This window comes from Alternaria postmessia, assembly GCF_024291825.1.
Source record: "Alternaria postmessia strain BMP 2775 chromosome Unknown scaffold_3, whole genome shotgun sequence".
Taxonomy (NCBI): Eukaryota; Fungi; Ascomycota; class Dothideomycetes; order Pleosporales; family Pleosporaceae; genus Alternaria; species Alternaria postmessia.
The window spans coordinates 326,468-350,271 of record NW_026260076.1 but is presented as its reverse complement, the minus strand read 5'-3'; the positions used below and the strand labels follow the sequence as shown (position 1 = coordinate 350,271).

The 23,804-nt window shown below is 52.1% G+C and overlaps 2 protein-coding genes across 2 annotated transcripts; one reads left to right on the top strand and one right to left on the bottom strand.

Moving 5' to 3' along the window:
- Positions 1–49: 49 nt before the first annotated feature.
- Positions 50–3,114, bottom strand: J4E82_000876 (uncharacterized protein; the record flags this gene model as incomplete). The annotated part of the gene is made up of 3 exons (XM_051727196.1): positions 50–1,106; positions 1,163–3,013; positions 3,098–3,114. 3 exons carry the CDS (start codon positions 3,112–3,114, stop codon positions 50–52), a joined length of 2,925 nt encoding a protein of 974 aa, XP_051593003.1.
- Positions 3,115–15,145: 12,031 nt separating this feature from the next.
- PKS1 (Type I Iterative PKS) lies at positions 15,146–21,684 on the top strand (the record flags this gene model as incomplete). The annotated part of the gene is made up of 2 exons (XM_051727195.1): positions 15,146–21,586; positions 21,640–21,684. 2 exons carry the CDS (start codon positions 15,146–15,148, stop codon positions 21,682–21,684), a joined length of 6,486 nt encoding a protein of 2,161 aa, XP_051593002.1.
- Between the last annotated feature and the right edge of the window lie 2,120 nt (positions 21,685–23,804).

Genomic DNA, 23,804 nt, shown 5'->3' with positions numbered 1-23,804 from the left:
TGTGTTGGCGCGACAAGAAAGAGAAAGAAGAGATGGAAGAAGTATGATGTTAACCGCGCGCAAGTTTCTCGAGTTTACTACGAATGCCATCGGAAAACCTGGTGGCGACACCCTCGTCAAGGACATCGATACAATGCGACAGGACGGCAAAGCCGTTATCCAGTGGAACAGGGCTACCATCGCGCTTGGTCAAGGTGGGAATACCCTCCCTCCGTGACATGTACCTCAGTATGGTTGGGTGGTCAGCAGAGAGGCGATCCACAGAGAAAGCAGTATTAGATGGCTGATATGTCCCTTGATGGTTGGGACTCAAGGACTCGTTGTGAGCGAGCGAGTCAGCCCAGAAGACCAACCCTGCCCGATAGACAGCACCAGCCCACCACGGCGGGCGAATGCCTCGTGGCATCTCACGAATGAGGCGAAGAACTTGGCCAGCGTGAGTGATGGCCTCCTGCACATCCGACAAGCACTTCTTGTGCATCCACAGCATCTGTTGATACGAGCCGTCCACACCCTCCCGTCGGGCGAGGCGCTCAATCTCTGGGAAATTTGACACAGCATTCATGCTGATAAGATGGAACATGACGAGATTTGCTTGCATCATCGGACATACTGGGTTCGCCTTCATGTACCGTTGCGCCAAGTCGAACCACCGCCCCAATAACGCCTGTACCTCTTCTAGGCGTACGCGAGTCGAAGCAGCTGTCAATGCCCGATTCCGCGATCGAGAGGCTACACTGTCGGAGAAGCAACTGAGGAGTTGGCAATATTGGCACACAAGGGTCTGCAGAGGGTGCAGTAGTAGTCGCAGGTGCATCGGGGTCAGATGAATCTCCTGAACATCCTGGACGACTATCTCGTCATCTAGGAAGTAGCGGAAGAGATCTCTGAGACTCGGTGGTCTTGCTCCAGAGCCTACTGAGGAGTATCCATTCGAGAATTCATGGACCTGGTTGAACATCTCCGACCACTCTGGAGCTGTCTGCGCCTGCCAGAGTTGATCTGAATCAGGCATTGGCGCGCCAAATTCTGTTACCGAAAACAGGGGAGCGGTATCGTGGAATAGCGATAGGTCTTGGTCTACCATGACCCAAGAGTAGATGAGGCTACACGATATTAGTAAGTGCGCGCACGTGACAGTACCGAGGTTTTCAACACTTACCGGCTGCGACTTTCTTGCTGAAGCCAGTCCTTCCACAACACATCCGTCGAAGTGTTTCCATTCATGTGAGGCGTGGTAGGCGGTCGAACATCGAGAATACCGGAATGTCGTAACATGGAAAAATACATGCCGCGCTGACCCATGGCGATGTCCATCTGCCACTTGTCGCCACTCCACGCCGCTTGAACAGTGAAGAGAAGGGCCGCCCTCAGGACAATAGGATCGCCAGCCATAATGATGTTCTTCTCGATGAGGTCGAACAGGGATATCCGACATGCCTCAGTAAAGCCGCCAGTCAGCCATCTCGCTTCTATGGACGGAATGGTCATAGCGCCCTGCGCAATCATCATGAGAATGAGCAAGCTCGAAGCTTTGTCATTGTAGTTCTGCATCAACTCGTTGGTGTCGAGGACTCCTCTGGCCGAGGTAGGATAATAGCGTTCGAAAGAGTTGGCGTACGACTTGAGGAAGTACTCCAGGACACGAGCAGGCGGAAGAAGAACGAAGTTGGAATGTGAAGCCGTAGATCCTGGAGACTCGCCACTACTAGACGAGCTGCTCCCATCTTTGTGGATATCTAGAGCCTTGTGAAGGAAGCTCTGTGTGATCGCGAGAAGTTTGTCTCGTGTGGCTTCCTGGAGTTTTGACACGGCGATCTGTCCGCCTTGTTGGAAATCAGATTCGTCCCACGATGGGGTCCAGTTAGCCCAGCCCTCATGGTTCTTCAGGCTCAACTCTAATCTCTCAAGATTCAGCCTTGCGGTCCGCGGACATGAGCTCGAAGCGATAGAAGGAGTGCAACGGAAGACCGTCCAGCCGTCTTGGGCTGCGATAATGGCGCCAAGATCAGGGATGCCGGCGTCCGCTATTGAGGAATGTCTGTTAGAGGGGTAGAACATCGAAGCCGAACTGCCGATTTGCAAGTCCGAGAACGATTCGTCCACCATACGAGGAGTCTGAACAGGCTGTCCGAATGTTTGCGCAGGTGACATTTCGGGTATCATACTAAGGATACCGTCTTGGGGCGGTCCCATCGTCATGTCCATGCCCATGGTCATCATCAGAGCGGGGTCAATCCGCATAGGATCGTAACTCGTATCCATGGGCATCGAGTGCCAAGGATCCATCATGAATTGCGGGCTCTCATTTTCCGGTTGATCGCGCACTGTCCTGACGAAGTCGTCGTACCCAGACATGGGTGTCGAAGAAACAAAACTATTCATGCCCGTAACTGGTGTGGGAAGAGGTGAAAGTAATGATGAGGAATGAGACAGTCCGTTAGAGGGTGACTGATCGAAGAACGGGGGAGTATTCGAGATAGGCATGTGTATGTGGAGCGACTTCTCCTCGGGGTTCATGTGCGGTGGTGGTTGCACTGGATGTGAGATGGAAGGATTCCGCGAGTGGGGCGCTGAGGGAGATTGCGATTGCCGTTGCGATGGAGGTTGGCTGTCAGAAATCTGGCTAGGCTGCTGAATTTGAGATGGAGACGACTGAGCGGTTGCTTGTTTCGACTGGCCATCGTGGTTTGGAGAGACATTGCCGGATGTGTTCTGGTTATCCGCGTTGCTACCACTCTCGCTAGAATCACCACTGCCTGTTTCAGGAGGACCTCCTACTCGTTGGACACCTTTCGATGCTCGCCGTGTAGGACGTAGAGTACACTTCAGGTTCCTTTGAGCGCACCGGGTGCAAGGAAACTTCTTGTCGCATTTCGTCTTCGTCTTTGCACAATTACTGCAGGCGATGGGTGTGCGGCCGGCGGACTTAGGTATGATGCCTTGCGGTGGGAGGCCTTCTTCGTTGTTCTGGTTGCGGCCGTGTACGGTGTAATGTCTTTGCAAAAGATCTCTGGAAAGATTGTCAGCGTTTCGTTCGGTACGGAAATTATGACCAAACAGGAAGAGGAAGGAGCGCACGCAGGGTGGGACTTACCGTCGAGCAAAGCTCATATGACATGTAAAGCACTTGAATGGCTTGACATTGGTGTCTGTTTGGCATTGACGGTCAGTGGAGATGCTACGGAACGATCGGATTGAACTCGACATTGCGGAAATCCACCCTCATGGACAGAGCAAGAGTTGACTTACGAGTTAGGATATGTCGTTCGAGATGTTCGTCCCTGGTGAACGACTGTCCACAATATGTGCAGAAGACCATTTTGAATCACGGATTGGACGTGTAGTCCTGGAGAGAGCCTGGCTGTAGATGTTGTTCAACACGATAGTGGTTGACCGAGATGTAGTAAGAAGGGTGCGGGGACGGCGTGCTGTACCAAACTTCAGAAAGAGAACAATGCCATAGACTGCAAGGCGGGGATGTCAAGGCAAAAGAGTGGTTGGCAAGGTTCAGTCAAGTGGGATCAGAATCGTGGAGTAATAGGTCCGAAGTCCGGTAGTCCTGGAAGGTCTCTAAAACGGGGCGGACATGGAGGCCAGTCTGGAGCTAGGTGGAAATAGCAGACGTCAAGTCGATGGCAAGACGTTTTCGTTGGGACGTCAGACGGAAGCCGTGATTAGGACGGCTGTGGAGCTGACTGCAGAGGAAACCGACTAGCAGTGGTCTGAGAGAGACAAGGTCAAGATCAGGCCCGGTTGTACAGCTGTTTTGGAGCAGGCTGAGCAGGCTCGAGCGGGCGGAAAGAGATGTATAAAGATAGAAGATTATCACGGGAGGGGAGTTGACGTGGGGAAAGGTATTTCTCGAGGCTCGAGTACGTATAGAGGTAGGCAATGTAAGAGCGGGTTTGACTAGCGGCTTTTCCCAACAGGGAGTGTTGATTATGCATCTGAGCGACGATGAATTCATCAATTGGGGAGGGATCCAGCTGCACGAGAGGATGAGCTAGTGCCTCGCAGTTACATGCAGCGCGCCAGGCTCTTGGGTGGGTCGAGCCTGACCCGGTTAGCCCAAGATTTGTTTGAGCGACCAGGGGCATCTGCACGGCGTTGATAACAAGACTCAGCAGTAACAGGGATACATCTTGGAGATCTGCACCGCGGACTAGATTGGTGGAGGGGAGGCCCAGCGTGGTGGAGGTTCGTGCTGAGAGTGACGGGGGACGAGCGCCGAGCCCGCGTCAGCCACAAGTCCGCGAACCGAGCGCTGGCCGCATGGCTCCCTGGGAAAAAAGACAGCGAGACACCCGTACACCCGTAATGTATTCTGTAATACGACAATATTACTGCCACGATCGGCACCCGCCCACACGTCGAATCAGCACCAGCGGGGCCCTTGGATCTGCTGTAAGATACACCAATGTCTCTATATAGACGCTTCCGAGCAACCCACTAACGTTTCTGGCAGCGGTGAGCCCGCCTCAGCCCTCGTTCGCGAGCGATACGAAGCCTCTCGCGTCTTCATACTCGCGCGGGTACTGATGGGCACCGCACACGAGATAACACATAGGCATGTCAGCATCACGCGGCTGAGTCGTGGTTGACAGGTGCCGACTCGGAGCATGAGCAGCTCTCTGCTCGTATCAGAGCCTCAATACAGTTTGTTGTCTCCGTCCGCGGCCACTAATAAAGTCAACGACTGAAATCTTGTGTACCTCGCCCGAGGCCATTGTCGTTCAATTGTATCGATTTCTGGCCAAGGTTCGCGCTTCGCAAGGCCATTGCAACAGTGGCTCTGCGCCAACCGAATACCCCACTTCGATTTGACGCTCACACGGTTCGCTCAGACACTCTTACTCTGTCCCCGTACTTCGGTGGGTCGTCAACTGTTTCGAACGGTGAGCCGAGTGCGTCACTGGCGTTGGCGTGGCTAACATTATCGCGGGCGCCATGGCAGGTTCGAGTAGCGTCCTGCTTTGCTCGTCCTACGGTCGCACGTGATCTCGGAACACAAAAAGTGGTTCTATTACAGCTTCATCCTTAGTCAACGCAGGGCGCTTTCGCGATGGCAAGGCGGTGCGTTTGACACGTCTGAATGCAGTGTTCCGCCTCTAGTCACAAGCTGCTTCCTCACCGTCAAAGTTGTTCTGTTCAACAGTGAATTGCTTTATTTGGCGATCAGTTGCGGTCTACTTTGACAGCTTTCGATTCTGCTTTTTCCTCTGGTCGCGACTGTAACCAAAGTTCGATGGGCGGTCACGGTACCGCACGAATCAGTTGCTGGCCCCAGCTTTACCTAGACACTCGCGGCATGCCGCTGAGGCTAATGTCGCGAATGCACCACCCAGTCAGGGTGTAATCTTCACGCCTTTTACCTCATTTTTCCATGATGCAAACGATATGGGAAGTACTCCGCAACGCCCAAGCACGCCATGTATGTAGACGTGCGCTGGCCTCACGACAGAGGCTACCTGAGCATTGCAATCAAATGGCAAAGATCTACACGTCAGTTCAATACCTCCAATCGAGAGGCGGCAGGTGTCGCTTCTCCAAGCAACGTACCAAATGCGGGAACCCCACGCCAGCCCTAAGGCTGATCTCGACAGATACAGGGTGCTCGAGCCAAAAGATCGGCCGAACAAGGTTTAAGCCTACTATTCGCTTCCGCTTCTGTTCCGGGTTCTGCGCCACACAGCATGGACGCGTTCGCGAAGACACGAAAAATAATAGCTACGGGGAAAGTTCCTGCTACGAGTCAAAATGCCAGACCAGTATGGAGAACAATCGCTAAAAACGTCATGCTCGAAATTGAGGCACCCGGTAACTGAAACAGTTTCGACTTTTATATAGCCTTCGCGGTCGCGTCGTGAGTCGCCCAACCCCACCGATGTTTTGAGCACGGCCGTTGGCAATTCGAAACTATTGTTTCGTGTCGGCCGTTGCCTCACGACCGCGCACGCGAGCGAAAAGCCCATGTAGCCATTTCACAGACAGCAAATCTCTTCTTTACCCCTTATCTCACTCCCCCAGAGTACTAGAAGCCTGATCGTCGCGGCCCGTGACGCGTAAAGTCTAATTAATTCCAATCAAGAACACGAGGCTTCTTTTGGAGCGGAATGGTGTGTAGAAGCAGAAGCGAGCCTGTTTCCCAGGACGCGACGTGCCGTCCATGGACTTCCTCTTCAAGGCTGTATTGTGCCAAATTACGTGCAGCCCCAAACACGTGAGACTGCTCGTGCGAAATCTTACTGCCATTCCACTCTATGAGCTCGCTGCTCATTGCATCACCACGAAGTGACGTAGGGTAGATGGTTAAGTTCTCTCTGGTGGCTTGATGGCTTGGGGTGCCTCTTCGTATCATGACGGTACGTGGAGAGTCAGCCAACACCAGTACCGAGAGTAACCAACGCTCCGGCAGCAAGCTCATCTCTCGGTTACTAGACCCTGACGCAATTGCAGAATCCCAAAATTTCATAAAGAATGCTATTTTAAACCCGTCTCAGTACCGAGTATGCATGTTGCGAGCCAGACTGTCTCAAGCAGAGGTGGGATGATCTACACTCGAGAGATCCATGGGTAGCATCCGGTAGTGTGCGATAAGGACCATAAGGCTACGGGTTAGGCCGACGTTAGACGCCTATCTCGAAAGCACCACTATGAGGCACAGCAGCCAGTGTCAGACTTTGCGATTGAGTTTCGTACTGTGTACGATGTAAATATCTGAACGAACAACTTATGATCGTCACGAAATCTCCGTGACCTCCCATTGGACGGAGATGCAAGGCGGGAGCGGAGACCTGGTGGGCTGTCTGCCGAGAGATCCCGCTGTGGAGAGATTGTATGCCTGTCAGACACGGAGACACAATGCTACAACGTGGATAGGCAAGAATTCCAAAATACCGGTTCCCCGTTCGGCACACGTCGCTGACTGCTGCCAGTCTAAGCACAGCTCCATCATTTACCGTTTGGGATTTTCCACGATAAGAGCAACACGACCATCACGGTAGTTTCACACGAAGAAGATGACAGCATTTCCAGCAAACCATTCGCAGTGATCATCGATGACGATCATGCAGGGCTTATGTATAAAAATATTGGTGGCTCAGTACTTGTGGCCAATCAGCATAGGCATTCTCAACGTTTGCGCTAGCAGGCTACAAACTCCCCTCATTCCAAGATTCTGGGGATCTACATCATCGGCCGTCTCAAACGGCAAGCCGTGATGAAGGGTCGCCAAAAACTACCAGGAAATGCGCCGAAACTTCTCTCAAGGTATGTGAAGTGGCCTAGAGGTTTAGCCTGCGGGCAGAAGACACCCTCGGTCAGATTCCTTCCTCTGGAGACCCAACAGGCCCCCGGAGATCACACCACTTGCTGCGCATCTGTCAGCTTAATGGAACGATACTTTGGATGTATGCAACGCGACACCGAAACCGATTTTGGTAGGTTCGCTCTCGCATCAAATTCGCTCCTCCGACCATGTCCTGTCTGGCAAGGAGTTCCTAGATGATTACTTGCAGCTCGAGGAGCTCCGTGGGTCGCCGGAGTACCGCATCGTTGTTCGGCATTATTTCCACCCAAACAACCTTGCAGACTGTGCGGAAGCCCTATCGAATCTATTAGCACGATTGACTACGCCCACATAGGCAAAAGTCTCGCGGTTGTATTACTTCCGCGAGTTCGCGCTACCATTTGCATGCACATCTAGGTGTAATATGTTCCTTCGCTATCGGCCCCTAAGCATCACTTCATCTCACTAGTCTCCACATTTTGTCCAATCGCACTGCAAGGCGATACATGGTGGCCATCAGCCTCTGGCTGAGCTTACTGCTCAGAATCGAAGTTTCAGACTGTGAGCATGGCTCAGCTTCTCACTTTGCACAACCAAAACTTCGCCAGGCAGCTCCCGTTGCTAGGCGCTAGCTAGTACCATTGACAGCGGATGCTTAAGTCACTTGTGGCGTTCAAGGCATATTCCAGGCTTCTTCCAGTGCATTGATGTATGAGCGATGATGATATGATCGATGTTTACTTCTGCAAGTTAGAACCACAACATGGAGACTCGACGATTCTCATCTAGCGCACGCGCACCATTTGCAGTCGCAACTCCGGTGTTCTCGAGGCTACCTTGGTCGATTGTAATGTCCGAAATATGGTTTCTACTGGTACTCGGATCAAATTCGTAGGCGCGTGTTTCCATTCTGACGAAATGCAACATTTTTGACTTCCTTTTCCTTGGCTCGACTAGTTGCACTGCGTAGATTCACATTTGACAGATCATACAGCATTCAATGATATTCAGACTAGTCTTCATCACACGGGTCTAAGATAAAATGAGTGCTGTTATAGTCCTCACAAGAAAACCGCTGGAGCGTAGCCTCAATCGTCACCCCACGGGCTTATGCTAGATCGACTTCATGCCTTATCTCAGATGTCGCTTCTTCTATAATCCACATTTCTTGCGGCAATATGCAGACACTATCTTGAGAGCTGGTTAGCAGGCTATTGAGGTGCGTTAACCCGTTTATACAAATGTGGTCGTCCGGTTTGCTATATGTTTTTATCGGCAGGGGCTGCACCCACGCAGCGGAAGCGAAAGCCTCGTATCACGCTTTTATCCTCATAAGCGGCTCCCAGAAGGCGGACTGAGAGGGCCTCGCCGGGTCGGTATTTGTTCTTGGTGGTCGCGCAATCTAAGCTGTAAATTTCATTTCATGATTTGTTGTCCAGCTTACTTTGCCAACCGCGGCTCCAGCATGTATATTGCCTGACTTGCATCCCCCTTCGTGATGCATGTATCCCGGATTATGCGCGCAAGACAACTGGGCTCATGGGTAGTCGTAGTCTTGTAAGTAGCCTGCGAGTCAAGTCCGCAATGCAGATGCGCCTTTTGCATAATCGTACTGAATCATGGCTGCAAACAGCTTTACCGATTCGTTCATATCCTTGTTCCATTTGTCATGTGTAAAATCAAGCCGTCACTATAGTAACATGGTGAGCAGAAGATTGACTCGCAAGAGGCCGGGATTAGTACGTGAAGCACAGCGGTAGTATTGTCCATTGCTTGTAAGATCTAGAATTCCGGACGATTCTGCCGACATTTGACAAAACCCTCTCCATGTTGTTCCCGCATCAAACGGATAACAGTTCCGGGCACTCAAGCCTAGAATACCGGAGTAGTATTTTCATCGCTCGTATACCTAGATGCTGGAAAATAACAAGATTTCTGGATCGGTATACCGACTTAGTGAAGCCAGAGCAGTCCATGTATCCTATTCATGGGTGTCTAGGCATTCGTAACATCGATGCTTCCGAAGTCAGACGAAAACGACAATCCGCTGACAGACGGCTTTCTGCTTGTGCAAGCATAACCGTGATCTCGGAGCTGTGTCACAAGCTAGATTATGCACCACGAAATTGGATGCGTTGTCTTAACGTGGCTCAATGTTCACGCGCGTGGCTTTCGCGGTGCACAGGGTAACACGAACTGCTCACGGGTCTCAAGTACCCAAGATACACGAGGCTTATCGAAGGTTGGAGGTGTCATGATGCACCAGACGGACGCAATATCGTGGTACCAGATCGCAGTAGTACGATCTTTGGGAGGTGTTATATGCGACGTCGCAACATAAGAAGGGTATGACAATGTTCAAGAACACATGGAGAAAAGATTGATCAAAACAGGAAACCAAAGCACCACGGATAAAGCGGTCTCTTACTATCCTTAGGTAAAACGATTCCTGTAGTGAGATGGTTCTTGCATTACCACAACCTACAGCCGGACGAGAATGTTATTTTCGTTGATTTTCGTGACATGTATTCCTCTGTTGAATGTACAAGAGCAAATAGGTAATGATCACTCTTGGAAGTCGTGATTGAGGCCAAGTCGGATAGCATGAGATATTCTGTTAAAGTAAGACGGATTTCTACCGTTGTGCATATGTTAGATTCAAAAATATGCTCTTCATGATATTCATTGCCTACCTAGGTATCTAATGCTCTAAGTGTTCGAACTGGTATCAACCCAAGACTGTGATCGAAAGGATAAATTTGGCCATCATCCTGAGTGAACGAGAAGCGACAGAGTAACTATTACGGAAGTAAGAATGTTGGTGTGCTAAACGTTGCTGGACTCATGAAGTTCAATTTGCCAAACACGTGAGCTTTGAACAATTTGGACGCTTTGCAGACATCAAATGCTCGTGATACAAGTTCGGCATAATTTTACTACAGCTCCGAGTGGTAAGCTCATGCAGAATCCTGTCAGTCTTTCCGTGTCAGAGCAATTGCCGCTGAAGACTCTGTATTGAACCGGTTTGATGGTTTGTGTTGTCATTGAAGACGTTTTTGCGGGTACTGACAGCCTCGTATTCGGGCACATGGCATAGCAATCCTAACTGGGTCGTAACACTACCACCGTAACACTAACCACCATGTCCCATGTACCTTATCCATATGGTGATACCTAGGTATTGCTACGGCTAATAATGATTCGTTGAAGTCACAAGTACCTAAGTATCTTTGCATATCCACTGGTCTCTTTTCGGGGAATACCTACCTTAGTCTGTGGTGGATCGTAATGCAAGGCGTCATAGATGGACGAATGTTCTTATCATGGCATTTTCAATCCCCGCTGAAGAAATCCGGAATTCGAGTCTGAGGCCTTACGCTCCCTGTAAGACCGCCACGCTATGTTGTCCGAAAATTCTCTCCAAGGTGCGGCCCACGCTAACGTAGACATGAACCCAGTTGACAAGCATATGATTAGGTATCTATCTATCCCGCACAGCGATGTAATGACATCAGGGCATTGACGGCTTCCATGATCAATTCCTGGCAAATTGTAGAGCACCATTTCAGTGTAACCAAGTTATAGCGCAATTGTCGCAACTTTCAACTCTGATCATGCTTGCATTGCTGTCTCCAATATATCATTCTGATTCGACGATTTCCATTAAACACCCAGATTACTGTTCCCACGCAAAACCCTATCTACAGTACCCAGGTACTTCCTGGAGCTCTAAGCTAGGGAGCTTTCGACGTTCTGTGACCTAGCTGGAAACAAGCACACAGTCCAGAAATTCTTGAGGCTCAAACATTCCTATGAATCATTAGGCGAGGATATCCACATATGCAACTTCGATTTCACCATTGGGGCGATGGTTCGGCACGAACGCGCGCTAGGCCTCATCGTCTTTTGCCGCCACGCTATCGTTTCAAGATCCAACCAAGATCAAGCGGATCCATAGGCGATCGCTTTAGCCACTGCCACTTCTACATTTGGGGTAAAGGGGCTGGTAAGCGTGCTGCAGCTCAATCCTAAGGTCGTTTTGTGGGGTGTTCGCTGATCGCGGATGAAAGTTCCGCAGCCTGGGACGTAACGTTACGGAAGACCAGATCTCGAAGGCTTGGTTCCAAAACCTCTCAACGTTCCTGCTGCTATTCACGGTTAGGTACATGCAATGCACTGTTGTAGGCGAGTTTCTAGCTCCAGGCCGCTATAGCCTGGAGGTGCAGGTGTAAACAGCGCGTAGGTAACATGCAAAATGCCCGCATCATCGATCTTGCCGTCGCCTTCGGCCCGCACTTGTCATCTGTACGGCCCGTAAGAGGTAGGACTAGACGGCTGGTTGCCTCGATTGGAGGAATCATCGTAACGAGATGGTGGGAGAGAGCTAAACATTCAAAGATACCCAAGGGCGTAGGGTGAACCGGCGGAGGCAAACATGTGAGCTCTAGCCACGGCGTCGCAAGCTCTCGGACTTAGTAGAATAGGCTGCAATTGTACAAGTGACTCAATATACACTTCACCTGAACGAATAGGTGGAGTGTAAGGGCAAGTCGAGCTTGGCGGGTTTACCTCCTAGAGGAAGGTGACCCAAGATGGTGCTATTAGACGTCCAAGCCATGATGATTTGTTTTGCGAGCTCATATATCTCCCCTTTCCGAAGTATCATACAGATCCGCGCTCTTTATTTCCCGTGTGCATCAATAATGGTTCGGGATTTGTTGAGCTTGACATGATGCCAGAGGGAGCCCTGCACATTTGCCGTTACGCTAACACAACGTTCCGGACAGTTCCACCGACATGTGATCATAGATATCCGAACTAGTCGCAATGAGCGGAAATACCATTGCACGAGTTTATTGAGTGAGCGAAAAGAACGCAGACGTCGCCAGAACTCGTCCTAATCCATACCTCTGGATGATACTAGTCAAGCAAGCGCCAAGCTGAAGAGCGAAGGCGGCTGATGCGAGAGTTAAGCCAGATGCTGAAATCACTATGCACAATCGACGGAGCATCCTGCGGCTGTTGTATGCGTTATGCATGCCGAAGTTAACGCGGCAGGGCATTCATCAGTCGGAATTAGGTTTACTGTGGAGAATGACATATAAGATCGAGATGAGTCCCTCTCTCAACAACGTACCGCTACATGTATGCAGACAAGAATCTGGTCGACGTGGGGCCGACGCTATAGCTGCAGCAAGCGTCGTGCATCTTTCGAGTATACTAATGCCTGGAGCCAGCTGGCTGGTAGTTTGGAGACTCACGGGCGTCGACACATGCTCGCGCGCCAAGTGTTGAGAGATCTGTTGGCCAAGTGAAAGCGGTGCTAATGACCACTGGCGGTTGTTCATTCACTGGACATTGGAACGGCATCAAACTGACGTGTGCGTTAGCTAGGTATACTAGATATCTGAATTCTACATAGGTGTCAAACCATGGTAGGTGGACCTGCACACTTTTCCTCATGCCCCTATCTCATGTTTGTTGGTTTGGAATACGCAGGTATCTTCCGTTCCTGGCTGCCGCTATCAGTCGAAAAGTAAAGCCAATGAACAAAAGTGTTGGAAATGAGGGAGGTACGCGCTCAAAAGGGAAAAAGCCTTTTGTGTAAAAGGAAAATTGACCTGAGCGTCTGCCGCCACCCGAAATACTAGTCTGCGACATGGTGTCAAACGAAATGGTTGTGCCTTTTTTGGCAGTCTTGAAAATAGAGAATGAAACGTGAGTCGAGACGAACCATTTCAGGGCTTCCACGACGCGTGCAGGGCGTTTAAACTTTTCGCTGCGCTTACTACGCGATTCGCGACGAGACCACCCCACTCGCTGTCGATTGTTTCGTAGAGTAGCAAAACACGATCCACACAGGGAGCTTCTATTCTCAGTCTCAAACATGAAGTCTCTCATGGCGGTATGGATCTGGCTGCTGTCAATGACAAGACGTGGTAGACAGTTAGCCAGGTGTGGCTGGGTAGTTAGCGACACGTGTGCTGGGCGGTGACCAGAGGCAGAAACGCGTTGTCGATCGTTGACAGATTTGCTTATTCGGTTCTCCGCTCTCCGTAATGAACGTCACCTCGTAATCACCAACACGCTCATCGTTAGCACGCTCGATTAACACTTCCGCTTGATTCCATTCGCGCCACGAATCCCATCCAAGATGTGTACATGGTCTTTGTTCGATGCTACAAGGACCGTCAGGCCTTACGCGATGCTCCTACGACGTCCGTCCGAGCTTGTAGTCCGTTCGTTTCGACCGCGACTCGATGCCAGGAGTTACGCGGAAACAAGCGAGGACCGCCCGGATCTACCGTAGGAAGTGCTCAAAGATACCCTAGTAACCTTTAGACTGTATACTCTTATACGCTCGGAGTACCGCCTGTGGCGTCGGTAATGGGGACGCCGGGTTATGAGCAAGCTGACTGTAGGACACGCAGGGAGATGATCCTTCAGCCCTTAGCGATCGAATTCCGTATTTGGCAGCGACTCGAAGATACAACGAGCAGTTCGTCAACGGCGCTCTTGTTGTGGCTTGCGGCTTGGACGCTTGGGCCCTACCATGGTCAAACATCGATCTTTTGCCCAAAGAATGGTTTTTCTCTGTGTCTATTCGAAGAGTAACCTAAACCGGTCGACCCGATGAGTTGGCGCTCTGACGATCATTGAGAGATTATGCGACTCCCAGATTCCGAGACGTAGGCTATGCCTCGTGCTAGCCCTAACCAGCAAGCACCTTCACCTAATTACCAGTCCGAGCGGGGTCTCCAGAAGCTTGATTGACGCCTGCAACGCTGTGGCACCACTTTATTTGGTACTTGGCCGAGGAAACGCTGACTGAGGCTCGGCAGCTCTTGTAATCCGCAGCCGTATCCTGTTGACTCCTGGCTTATCAACCCCATGTCTAGACCCAGAACACCGCTTAGGATACTGCGGTACGACATGTCGTTGACCCGAAGAACACACTAGCCACGAGGTCATGGCTCGCATATACCACGAGAAACCTGGTCGAATTCCAGGCCCAGCAGTTGCTTGGTGCCTGTAGTAACAAGCGTGGCATCGACAGGGTTTACTGCGAACAGCTTCGATATAACCATTTGACCATCATCAATTCATCCTGACTGCATAGATCTAAGCCTGAATTCGCTTGGAAGATGCTGTAATTGATAGCAAAACACACGGACGCCATGTCTATCGACCCCGGCTTATGGGAGGGGATCCGACACACTAAACCCGAATTTGAGACAGCGCCCTTACGATCCAGGTCCCCACGTCTCATGTTTGCTATCATCCGTAACGCATTGGCTCGATACCTCAGCCGCTTGTCTCCACGCCTAGCATGCGCCATCTATCAATAGGCATAGGAGCATTCGGCGACATAGCCGGCACCTGCACGCCATTAATCCTCGGAATCATGGCTGGACTATCCAGGACAGGAAGTGGTCCGGGATCCACTCTCGCTCTCACGTCAATATGTTTCTGCAGTACTTCGTTCCGCAATACATGGGTTGTCACAGATCCGGCATCCACTGTGCTTGTCATCGCGCGATCCACGCCCTGACCACCATCTTGATATCTTACGCCTATCTTTGCCTCCTAGTCACATACATATAGGAGCAGCTCGAAACCCAAGAGTCTTCCCATCTCATCCATCCTACTCCAGTTTCTTGGGCCACTACTCAGCCACCAAGTACCATACTCCCATACTGGATCAATCTTTCTTTCCCTATCGACTACCCTTGCCTTGCTTCATTCTCGAAGCCCAACCATCACATCCATCCTCAGTGAGGATCCTTTGCCCTAGACGGCAACAACTTTCTACACTTTCCAATTTTTTATTAATTCTTTTATACCCTTGCCATCATGAACGTCCTCATTTTCGGAGATCAAACCGCCGACCAGTACCCGCTCCTGCGGAAGGCTTGCACCTGGAAGAACAACTCCACCCTGACCACTTTCCTCGACAGAGTCAGCCAAGTTGTTCGTGAAGAAGTGCAGAAGCTGCCACGAACCCAGAGAGATCAGATTCCCAACTTTCTGACAACATGGGACCTTATCGAAGCATACTATGCCAAGGGACTGAAGATCCCTCAGCTTGAGAGCTGTCTGGTCACTATCGCGCAGTTGGCGCATTTCATCGGATACTATGCCGAGAACCCATCAGACTTGCAAAACCCAGCAAACACTCGTGTTGTTGGTCTTTGCACTGGTCTCCTTGCTGGATCAGTCGTCGCGTCCGCGAGATCGCTGAGCGAGCTTCTTCCTCTTGCCACTGAGGCTGTCCGCATTGCTTTCCGCACCGGTACAGTTGTCGGAGCCGCAAAGGAGGCAGTGGAGCAAGCCTCTGCACCAAAAGAGACCTGGTCTACCATCGTGACCAACATGACCGAGAAGGCCGCTAAGGACGCTATCGCTGCATTCCATGAAGAGCAGCAAACACCGACCTTGGCGCAAGCCTACATCAGCGCCGTTAGCACCATGGCCCTAACCATCAGTGGTCCTCCAGCTACCACTAAGCGCCTACTTCAGGGTGACGCTTTCAAGGGTTGCGCACGTGTAGCAATCCCTGTGTACGCTCCTTACCATGCTGCGCACTTCTACAGTCCTGCCGACATCGACCAAATCCTCGACAAGGACGCCATCAGGCACCTGCAGCAGTTCCGCCCGCTATCGCTCGTCCACTCTGCTACAACCGGAAAGTGCCACACTGCTACTAGCACTTTGGACCTCATCCGCTCCGCTCTTACTGAGATTCTTGTCGAGCCGGTCCGTTGGGACAACTTGCTCACCGAAGTTGTCTCTCAGGTTACTGCTACATCCAGCCAAGATTGCTCGGTATCCGCGATTGGCGTTACCACCATCACCAACAGCCTTGTCTCAGCGCTGAGAAACGGTGGACAGTCATCCGTCACTGCTCGCGACCACACCACCTGGGTAGCCGCCGAACATGACAGCCGTGGTCGTACTCAGAATGACAAGATTGCCATCGTCGGTATGTCCGGTCGATTCCCCGGTGCGGCTAATCCTGATGCGCTTTGGGACCTCCTCGAGAAGGGTTTGGATGTTCACCGTGAGGTGCCTTCCGACCGTTTCGACGCACAGGCTCATTGCGACCCCACCGGCAAGGGCAAGAACAAGAGTCACACACCATTTGGTTGCTTCATCGATGAGCCTGGTCTATTCGACCCCCGCTTCTTCAACATGTCCCCACGTGAAGCTGCCCAGACTGACCCCATGGGTCGTCTCGCTCTTACTACTGCGTACGAAGCCTTGGAGATGTCTGGATATGTACCCAACCGTACTCCTTCGACCAAGCTTGAGCGCATTGGTACCTTTTACGGACAAACGTCTGACGATTGGCGTGAGATCAACGCTGCCGAGAACATTGACACCTACTTCATCACAGGTGGTGTGCGTGCCTTTGCACCGGGCCGTATCAACTACTACTTCAAGTTCTCTGGACCATCTTACAGCATCGACACTGCTTGCTCGTCATCTCTCGCTGCTATTCAGCTAGCCTGCACTTCTCTTTGGGCTGGTGACTGCGACACTGCCTGCGCCGGTGGTTTGAACGTTCTTACCAACCCCGACATTTTCTCCGGTCTCAGCAAGGGTCAATTCTTGTCTAAGACTGGTAGCTGCAAAACTTACGACAACGATGCGGACGGTTACTGCCGTGGTGATGGTTGTGGCTCAGTCGTCCTCAAGCGCTATGAGGATGCCATTGCGGACAAGGACAACATCCTTGGCTGCATTCTCGGTGCCGCGACCAACCACAGTGCTGAGGCTGTCTCTATCACCCACCCCCACGCCGGAGCCCAGGAGTACCTGTACAACAAGGTCCTCTCCAACGCTGGTGTTGACGCACACGACATCAGCTATGTCGAGATGCACGGAACTGGTACCCAAGCTGGCGACGGTATTGAGATGACTTCTGTCACGAATGCTTTTGCACCTCGCCACCGCCAGCGCCGCCCTGAACAAACTCTTCATTTGGGTGCCATCAAGGCCAACATCGGTCACGGAGAAGCTGCCTCTGGTATCAACTCTTTGGTCAAGGTGTTGATGATGATGAAGAAAAACGCCATCCCCGCCAATGTTGGTATCAAAGGTGTCATGAACAAGTCTTTCCCCAAGGATCTTGGTCAGCGAAATGTCCACATCTCAACGACACAGGTCCCATGGCCGCGTAACGGTGCTGAGAAGCGCAAGATCTTCTTGAACAACTTCTCTGCCGCCGGTGGTAACACCGCGGTCATCCTTGAGGATGGCCCTCTGCCTGAAGCGCCCAAGGGTGTTGACCCACGCACTATGCACATGGTGACAGTGAGCGCTCGGTCTATCTCGTCCCTCAAGAAGAACATCAACAATTTGATGCAATTCATCGACGAGACCCCAGGAGTGACGCTGCCCAGCCTGGCCTACACTACTACAGCACGCCGCATCCAGCACAACTACCGAGTGGCATTCTGTGTATCCGACATCAACAAGGTCAAGGACGGTCTTCAGGCCCAGATCAAGGACACTTACAGTCCCCTTCCTATGGTTCCTGCTAAGACTGCGTTTACCTTCACCGGTCAAGGTTCGCAGTACACTGGCCTTGGCCAGAAGCTATACGAAGACCTTGAGACCTTCAGGATTGACATCGACCAGCTTGATAAGCTTGCGCGCCTGCACGATCTCCCGTCTATCCTGCCTATCTTGACAGGTGCAGACGTCGCAACGCTTTCGCCTGTTGTCGTTCAGCTTGGCATGGCCTGCATTCAAGTTGCTCTTGCTCGCATGTGGGCATCATGGGGCGTCAAGCCTGTGGCTGTCATTGGTCACAGCCTAGGCGAATATGCCGCCCTCCACGTAGCTGGTGTCATCTCTGCCAGCGACATGGTTCTTTTGGTCGGACGTCGTGCCCAGATCCTAGAGCAAGAGTGCACTGCCAACACACACGGCATGCTCGCCGTCAAGGGTAGCGTTGATGCCATCACCGCTGCCCTCGGTGACAAGATGACTGAGATCGCCTGCATCAACGGCCCAGAAGAGACTGTCCTTTGCGGCACTGTCGAGGTTGTCGAGTCCACCAACGCGGATCTCGCATCCAAGGGCTTCAAGGCTACCAAGTTGAATGTGCCATTCGCCTTCCACTCTGCCCAAGTTGAGCCTATCCTTGAGAAGTTCAAGGCTGCGGCTGCCTCGGTAACCTTCAATGCACCCGTCGTCCCGGTGATGTCGCCTCTGACTGGTGAAATCATCCGGGAGGCTGGTATCATCGGTCCCGACTACCTTGCTCGTCACGCACGCGAGACGGTCAACTTCTGCACTGCCCTTACCACTGGCCAGGACAACAAGCTCTTCGATGCGAAGACTGCTTGGCTTGAGGTTGGCGCCCATCCTGTCTGCAGTGGTATGGTCAAGTCTTCTCTTGGTGGATCTCCTGTCGCCGCAGGGTCTCTCCGCCGCAACGAGGACCCATGGAAGACTCTTTCCAACAGCATCACCACCCTCTACCTTGCTGGTGTCTACTTTGACTTCAACGAGTACCACAGGGTCTTCAACGATGCTCATGAGATGTACACTCTTCCCACGTACGCTTTCGACTCCAAGAAGTACTGGTTGGACTACCACAACAACTGGACTCTTACCAAGGGCGAGGTTCTTGAGGCTCCCACCTCTGTCAAGGCTATCGAGGCCGCGCCCGCTGTTGAGGCAGCTTCTAAGTTGTCCACTACATCTTGCCACAAGATCGTCCGCGAGAACCTCCAGGCCAACTCTGGTACTGTTGTCGTCCAGTCGGATCTCTCCGATCCCAAGTTGAAGGCCACCATCACCGGCCACCAGGTCAACGGCACTCCTCTCACGCCATCGTCACTGTACGCTGACCAGGCCATGACCGTTGCGGACTACCTCTACCAGCAGCTACGTCCTGGTATGACTACTCCAGGTCTGAATGTCTGCTCCATGGAGGTGACCAAGACTCTCATTCCTCAGTATCCTCCCCCAGCCAGCGGTCAGCACTTGCAGATCGAGGGTAACGCGGACCTGGAGACTGATGAAGTCAAGATCACCTTCCGCACTGTCTCTGCCGATGGCTCCAATGTTCTCGCTGAGCACGCTGTTGGTATCGTCAAGTACGAGGACATCAACGCCTGGAAGGAAGAGTGGGGTCGCATCCAGTACATGGTGCAGGCTCAAATCAACAGCCTCGAGCAGAAGCTTCAGACCGGTGCTGCCCACAAGGTTCTCCGTGGAATGGCTTACAAGCTCTTCAAGGCTTTGGTGACCTACGCCGATAACTACCGTGGTATGGAGGAAGTCATCCTTGATGGTAAGGAGACTGAGGCTACGGCTCAGGTCCAGTTCCAGACAACAGCTGCCGATGGTGAGTTCTTGTGCTCACCTTACTGGATCGACTCTCTTGCCCATCTCTCCGGTTTCATCGTCAATGCTTCTGATCACCTCGACTCCGAGAACTCGGTCTACATTTCTCACGGATGGGGATCGATCAAGATTGCTGGAAAGCTTTCGCCCGAGAAGAAGTACCGCTCCTACGTTCGCATGCAGCCCGCTCCCGGCAACATCTCCGTTGGTGATGTTTACATCATGGACGGCGCTGAGATCATCGGTATGGTCATGGGCCTCAAATTCCAGAACATCCCTCGCCGCGCTCTCAACATCATGATGCCTCCTTCTGGCAAGGCTGTTGCTCCCCCCGCTGGTAAGGCTCCTGCTAAGGCTGCCCCCAAGGCGCTGCCGTCTGCTGCACCTGTCAAGACCAAGGCCGCCGCCACCAAGGCAGCGAAGCCAGTCGTGAAGCCTGCTAAGGTCGCGAAGCCTGTCAAGGCAGCTGCTCCTGCTGGCGTCACTTCCAAGGTCATGAAGATCGTTGCTGAGGAGATTGACGTTGACATGTCTGAGCTTGTCGATGAGGCCGCTTTCGAGAACCTTGGTGTCGACTCACTCTTGTCTCTCACCATCTCGGCCAGGTTCCGTGAGGACCTCGACATGGATATTCCTTCCACCCTTTTCACCGATTGCACTACCGTAGGAGAGTTGAAGAAGCACTTCTCGCAGTTCGATGGGGCCGTGGTCGTTGAGGATGACTCTTCAGAATCTTCCGACGATTCGTCTCCCTTTGAAGAGGTCGCTGATGAGAACGACGATACCCCTGCTAGCTCCACTGGCAGCGATGATGAGGATGAAGAGGTCAAGCCCTCCGCTGCTCCCACTGAGGGTGGTGCCAGTCTCGCACGCAAGCTTGTCGCCGAAGAGATGGGTGTTGATGTTTCCGAGATAACCGACGACCTCGACCTTACTGACATCGGCATGGACTCCTTGATGAGTCTTACCATCCTTGGTTCCATGCGTGAGGCTACTGGTCGCGATCTGCCTGCAGATTTTCTCACCGTCAATGTCACCATCAAGGACATCGAGACTGCTCTTGATATGCGCCCCAAGCCGCAGCAGCAGGCGAAAGCCACGAAGCCCGCTGCTAAGGTTTCGGCCCAGCCTCCTCAACTCTCTGAGGTAAACAAGAAGCTCGCATCCCTTCCCGACGTCTCTCACCTCCCTCCCGCCACTTCCGTACTCCTTCAGGGTAACCCCAAGATCGCCACCAAGAAGTTCTTCCTGGTTCCCGATGGTTCTGGCAGTGCGACCAGCTACATCTCTATCCCCAACATCTCCACTGACATGGCCGTGTACGGACTCAACTGCCCGTTCATGAAGTGCCCTGAGAAGTGGAGCTGTGGTGTCGAGGGTGTTTCCCGCCTCTACCTTTCAGAGATCAAGCGCCGCCAGCCCCAGGGCCCTTACCTCGTCGGTGGATGGTCTGCTGGTGGTGTCATGGCTTATGAGGTCGCTCAGCAACTGGTCAACTCTGGTGAGAAGGTTGAGAACCTCGTCCTGATCGATGCTCCCTGCCCCGTCGCTCTTGACCCTCTACCTGCCCGTCTCCACATCTTTTTCGACCAGATAGGTCTTCTCGGTACCGGTAAGCCCGGTGGCACTCCGTCCTGGCTCCTTCCTCACTTCGCGTCCGCAATCCAGAACCTCAAGGACTATGACCCGAAGCCAATGGACCCCAAGATCGCTCCTCCTGTCCTTGCCATCTGGTGCACAGATGGTGTGTGCCCCAACCCTGAGGACCCCCGTCCCCCACCAGGTGAGGGAGAGGACCCAGCTCCCATGAAGTGGCTGCTCAACAACCGTACCGATTTCTCGGACAACGGTTGGGCCCAGCTCCTTCCCAAGGAGAACTTCCAGTACGCTGTTATGGGCGGAAACCACTTCACGATGATGAAGGGCGAGCACGTAAGTCACTCCACGATCATTACCATCATTTCACGATACTGACATTCTCTCAGGGTGCCACACTAGGCAAGCTCATTCAGCAAGGTCTCAAGCTATAAGCTTCGACCTCTCTTCATCCATAGACTTATCACACATTGCAAATTGCATGCATCTCCTTTGTTCAAGTGTTGAATAACGAGATGTTGGCGTTGGGCTCTCGCTTATTGGTCTTCAGCATACATATACTCTGGCGCTAGCGAAGGTGTCATGATTTGTTGGCGTTGGGATACTACATTCTTGTGGCTCCATTTGTCTTTCACGCACTTGTTGCACCTTTTTCTCATGTTCACGCACGTTATTATTTATACTGTACTTAATGCTTGGTTTACCCAAAATGGCAAGGGTTTGTTCACAACAACTAGTTCCCATTGCATCGTGACTTGGTGTGTCTAACTCCACTACCCTCCAGTTCTACCTCACTTGACTGGCACTACGACCATTTCAGTCCTGTTCCAGCTCATGACCGATGTCGCCATCCCGCTTCCGTTTCTTCCCATGTCTTTCCAGTGCCAGATCCATACTACCAGCAACCGAAACTGAAAATTGCGCAACCTGTTACTCTGTCTCGTTTCCGGCTCCACAGTCCGACAACCATAAGTGTTGGTATCTGGATTTGTTGGGATACTTTAAAGACAACCCCCACGCCATCGTATAGGTAATCAACATGTCATAATCCAGAGCACTTGCTTGCATGATCGTGCCGCTGGCGTAAATCCCCTGTGCGTGATCGTGGACCAAATACCATAGCCTCACAGCTTCTCGCACCCATTGCACATCCGTGTAAGCGGGAACGAGGATCCATGTTCTGCCACGCCTTTGACATCTCGCTCTACTAGCAATGGAACGCTGTGGCCCATTTACCCAGACGCTCATATCCCGACCCTCTAGCTGCAGGTACAACGAACCATTCAACTCACGGATAAATGCCTGCATGTTCGACCCTTAAGTTGCACGTCTCGATACGATACCTGTTATCCCGTCGCCCACAGAACTGTTCATGCAAGCTAGATTAAGCTTTGTCTGGCACGATCTAGATGGTCCCGGTCCGCGGTGAAGGATTTCTTTTCATGCGCTATGCAGCTGCGGTCCGACGGGAACGCCGTTGGACGGTCGCAAACATGTCTTTCCGTCTTCGGAAGCTCAGCCGTCATATATTTGGCGTTGCTATAGTGCCATTGCGCATGGTGGTTACTATATGAACAAATTTGGGACCGACGTACGGATAGCCTGCTTAACCAGTAGGCATTCATGGTCTACGGCAGTATATTGGAGGTTTGGTACGCGGCGCCCTGCATTAATTGCGATGTAACTTGACTTCGCAAAAGATACTGAGCCTGATGGTGCCGTGGTTGTTGTTCAGTGTTGCATCGAAACGGGAAAGTCTGGACGTTGGCAAACCGTTGTTCTATACTCTGGAAAGCACTATAGAATCCAAGTATCGCAAGTCTTGGCTCAAGGATCCAGCTAATACTCCTACTGCTGTGTAGCTCCGCGGTACAATGTGGATGCCCGGGTACATGCGTGCTTCACAGAAGGTGGCCAACGCAACACTATCCATGGGTATGGCACGTGCACCCGCTCTCGCTCCAAGTTCCGCTGCGGAAGTATACCTGGCATTCCAGCCAATGCAACATCCAAAGTATTTTTGCTACTACCGAGACTACCGCGCAGCCCTGGACGCGCATGCGAAAGACTTCCAGCTCTTGCAACATCCTCACGCATCTGCAACACCCTTCAGCCTGGCAGCAGCCAAGATATGTTCATGTATCCTTCTCGATCTACTGGACCCTCCTCCCGATTTCTGGGTCCAAAAAAAGGCCAAGCACTTACTCAGCTGTGTCTGTTCACGTGACTGGGACATCCTTATCGTACCTAGCAATGTTAATGTATGCAGTCATACTTCCTGATCTCAGGCGTCGGATGGCATCCACGGTGCATTTCCGGAAACATGGTATCTGGAGCGAAGTTGCCGGGCGCCTGCAATACTGACACATCCGAAGAAAGCCCAGCCAAGACCCTGGCATGGCTCAAAGCCGCTGTCGTGACGGGGCAAATTTCAACTACGGGTCACCTTACACACTACCCACACGGGGCTGCCTGAGCCTTGTCACTGAGTCAAGCTTCATGTGAAAATGTGGCTGTCACATCACTTCCGCGTTCCTCAGCTAGCAAGCGAGCG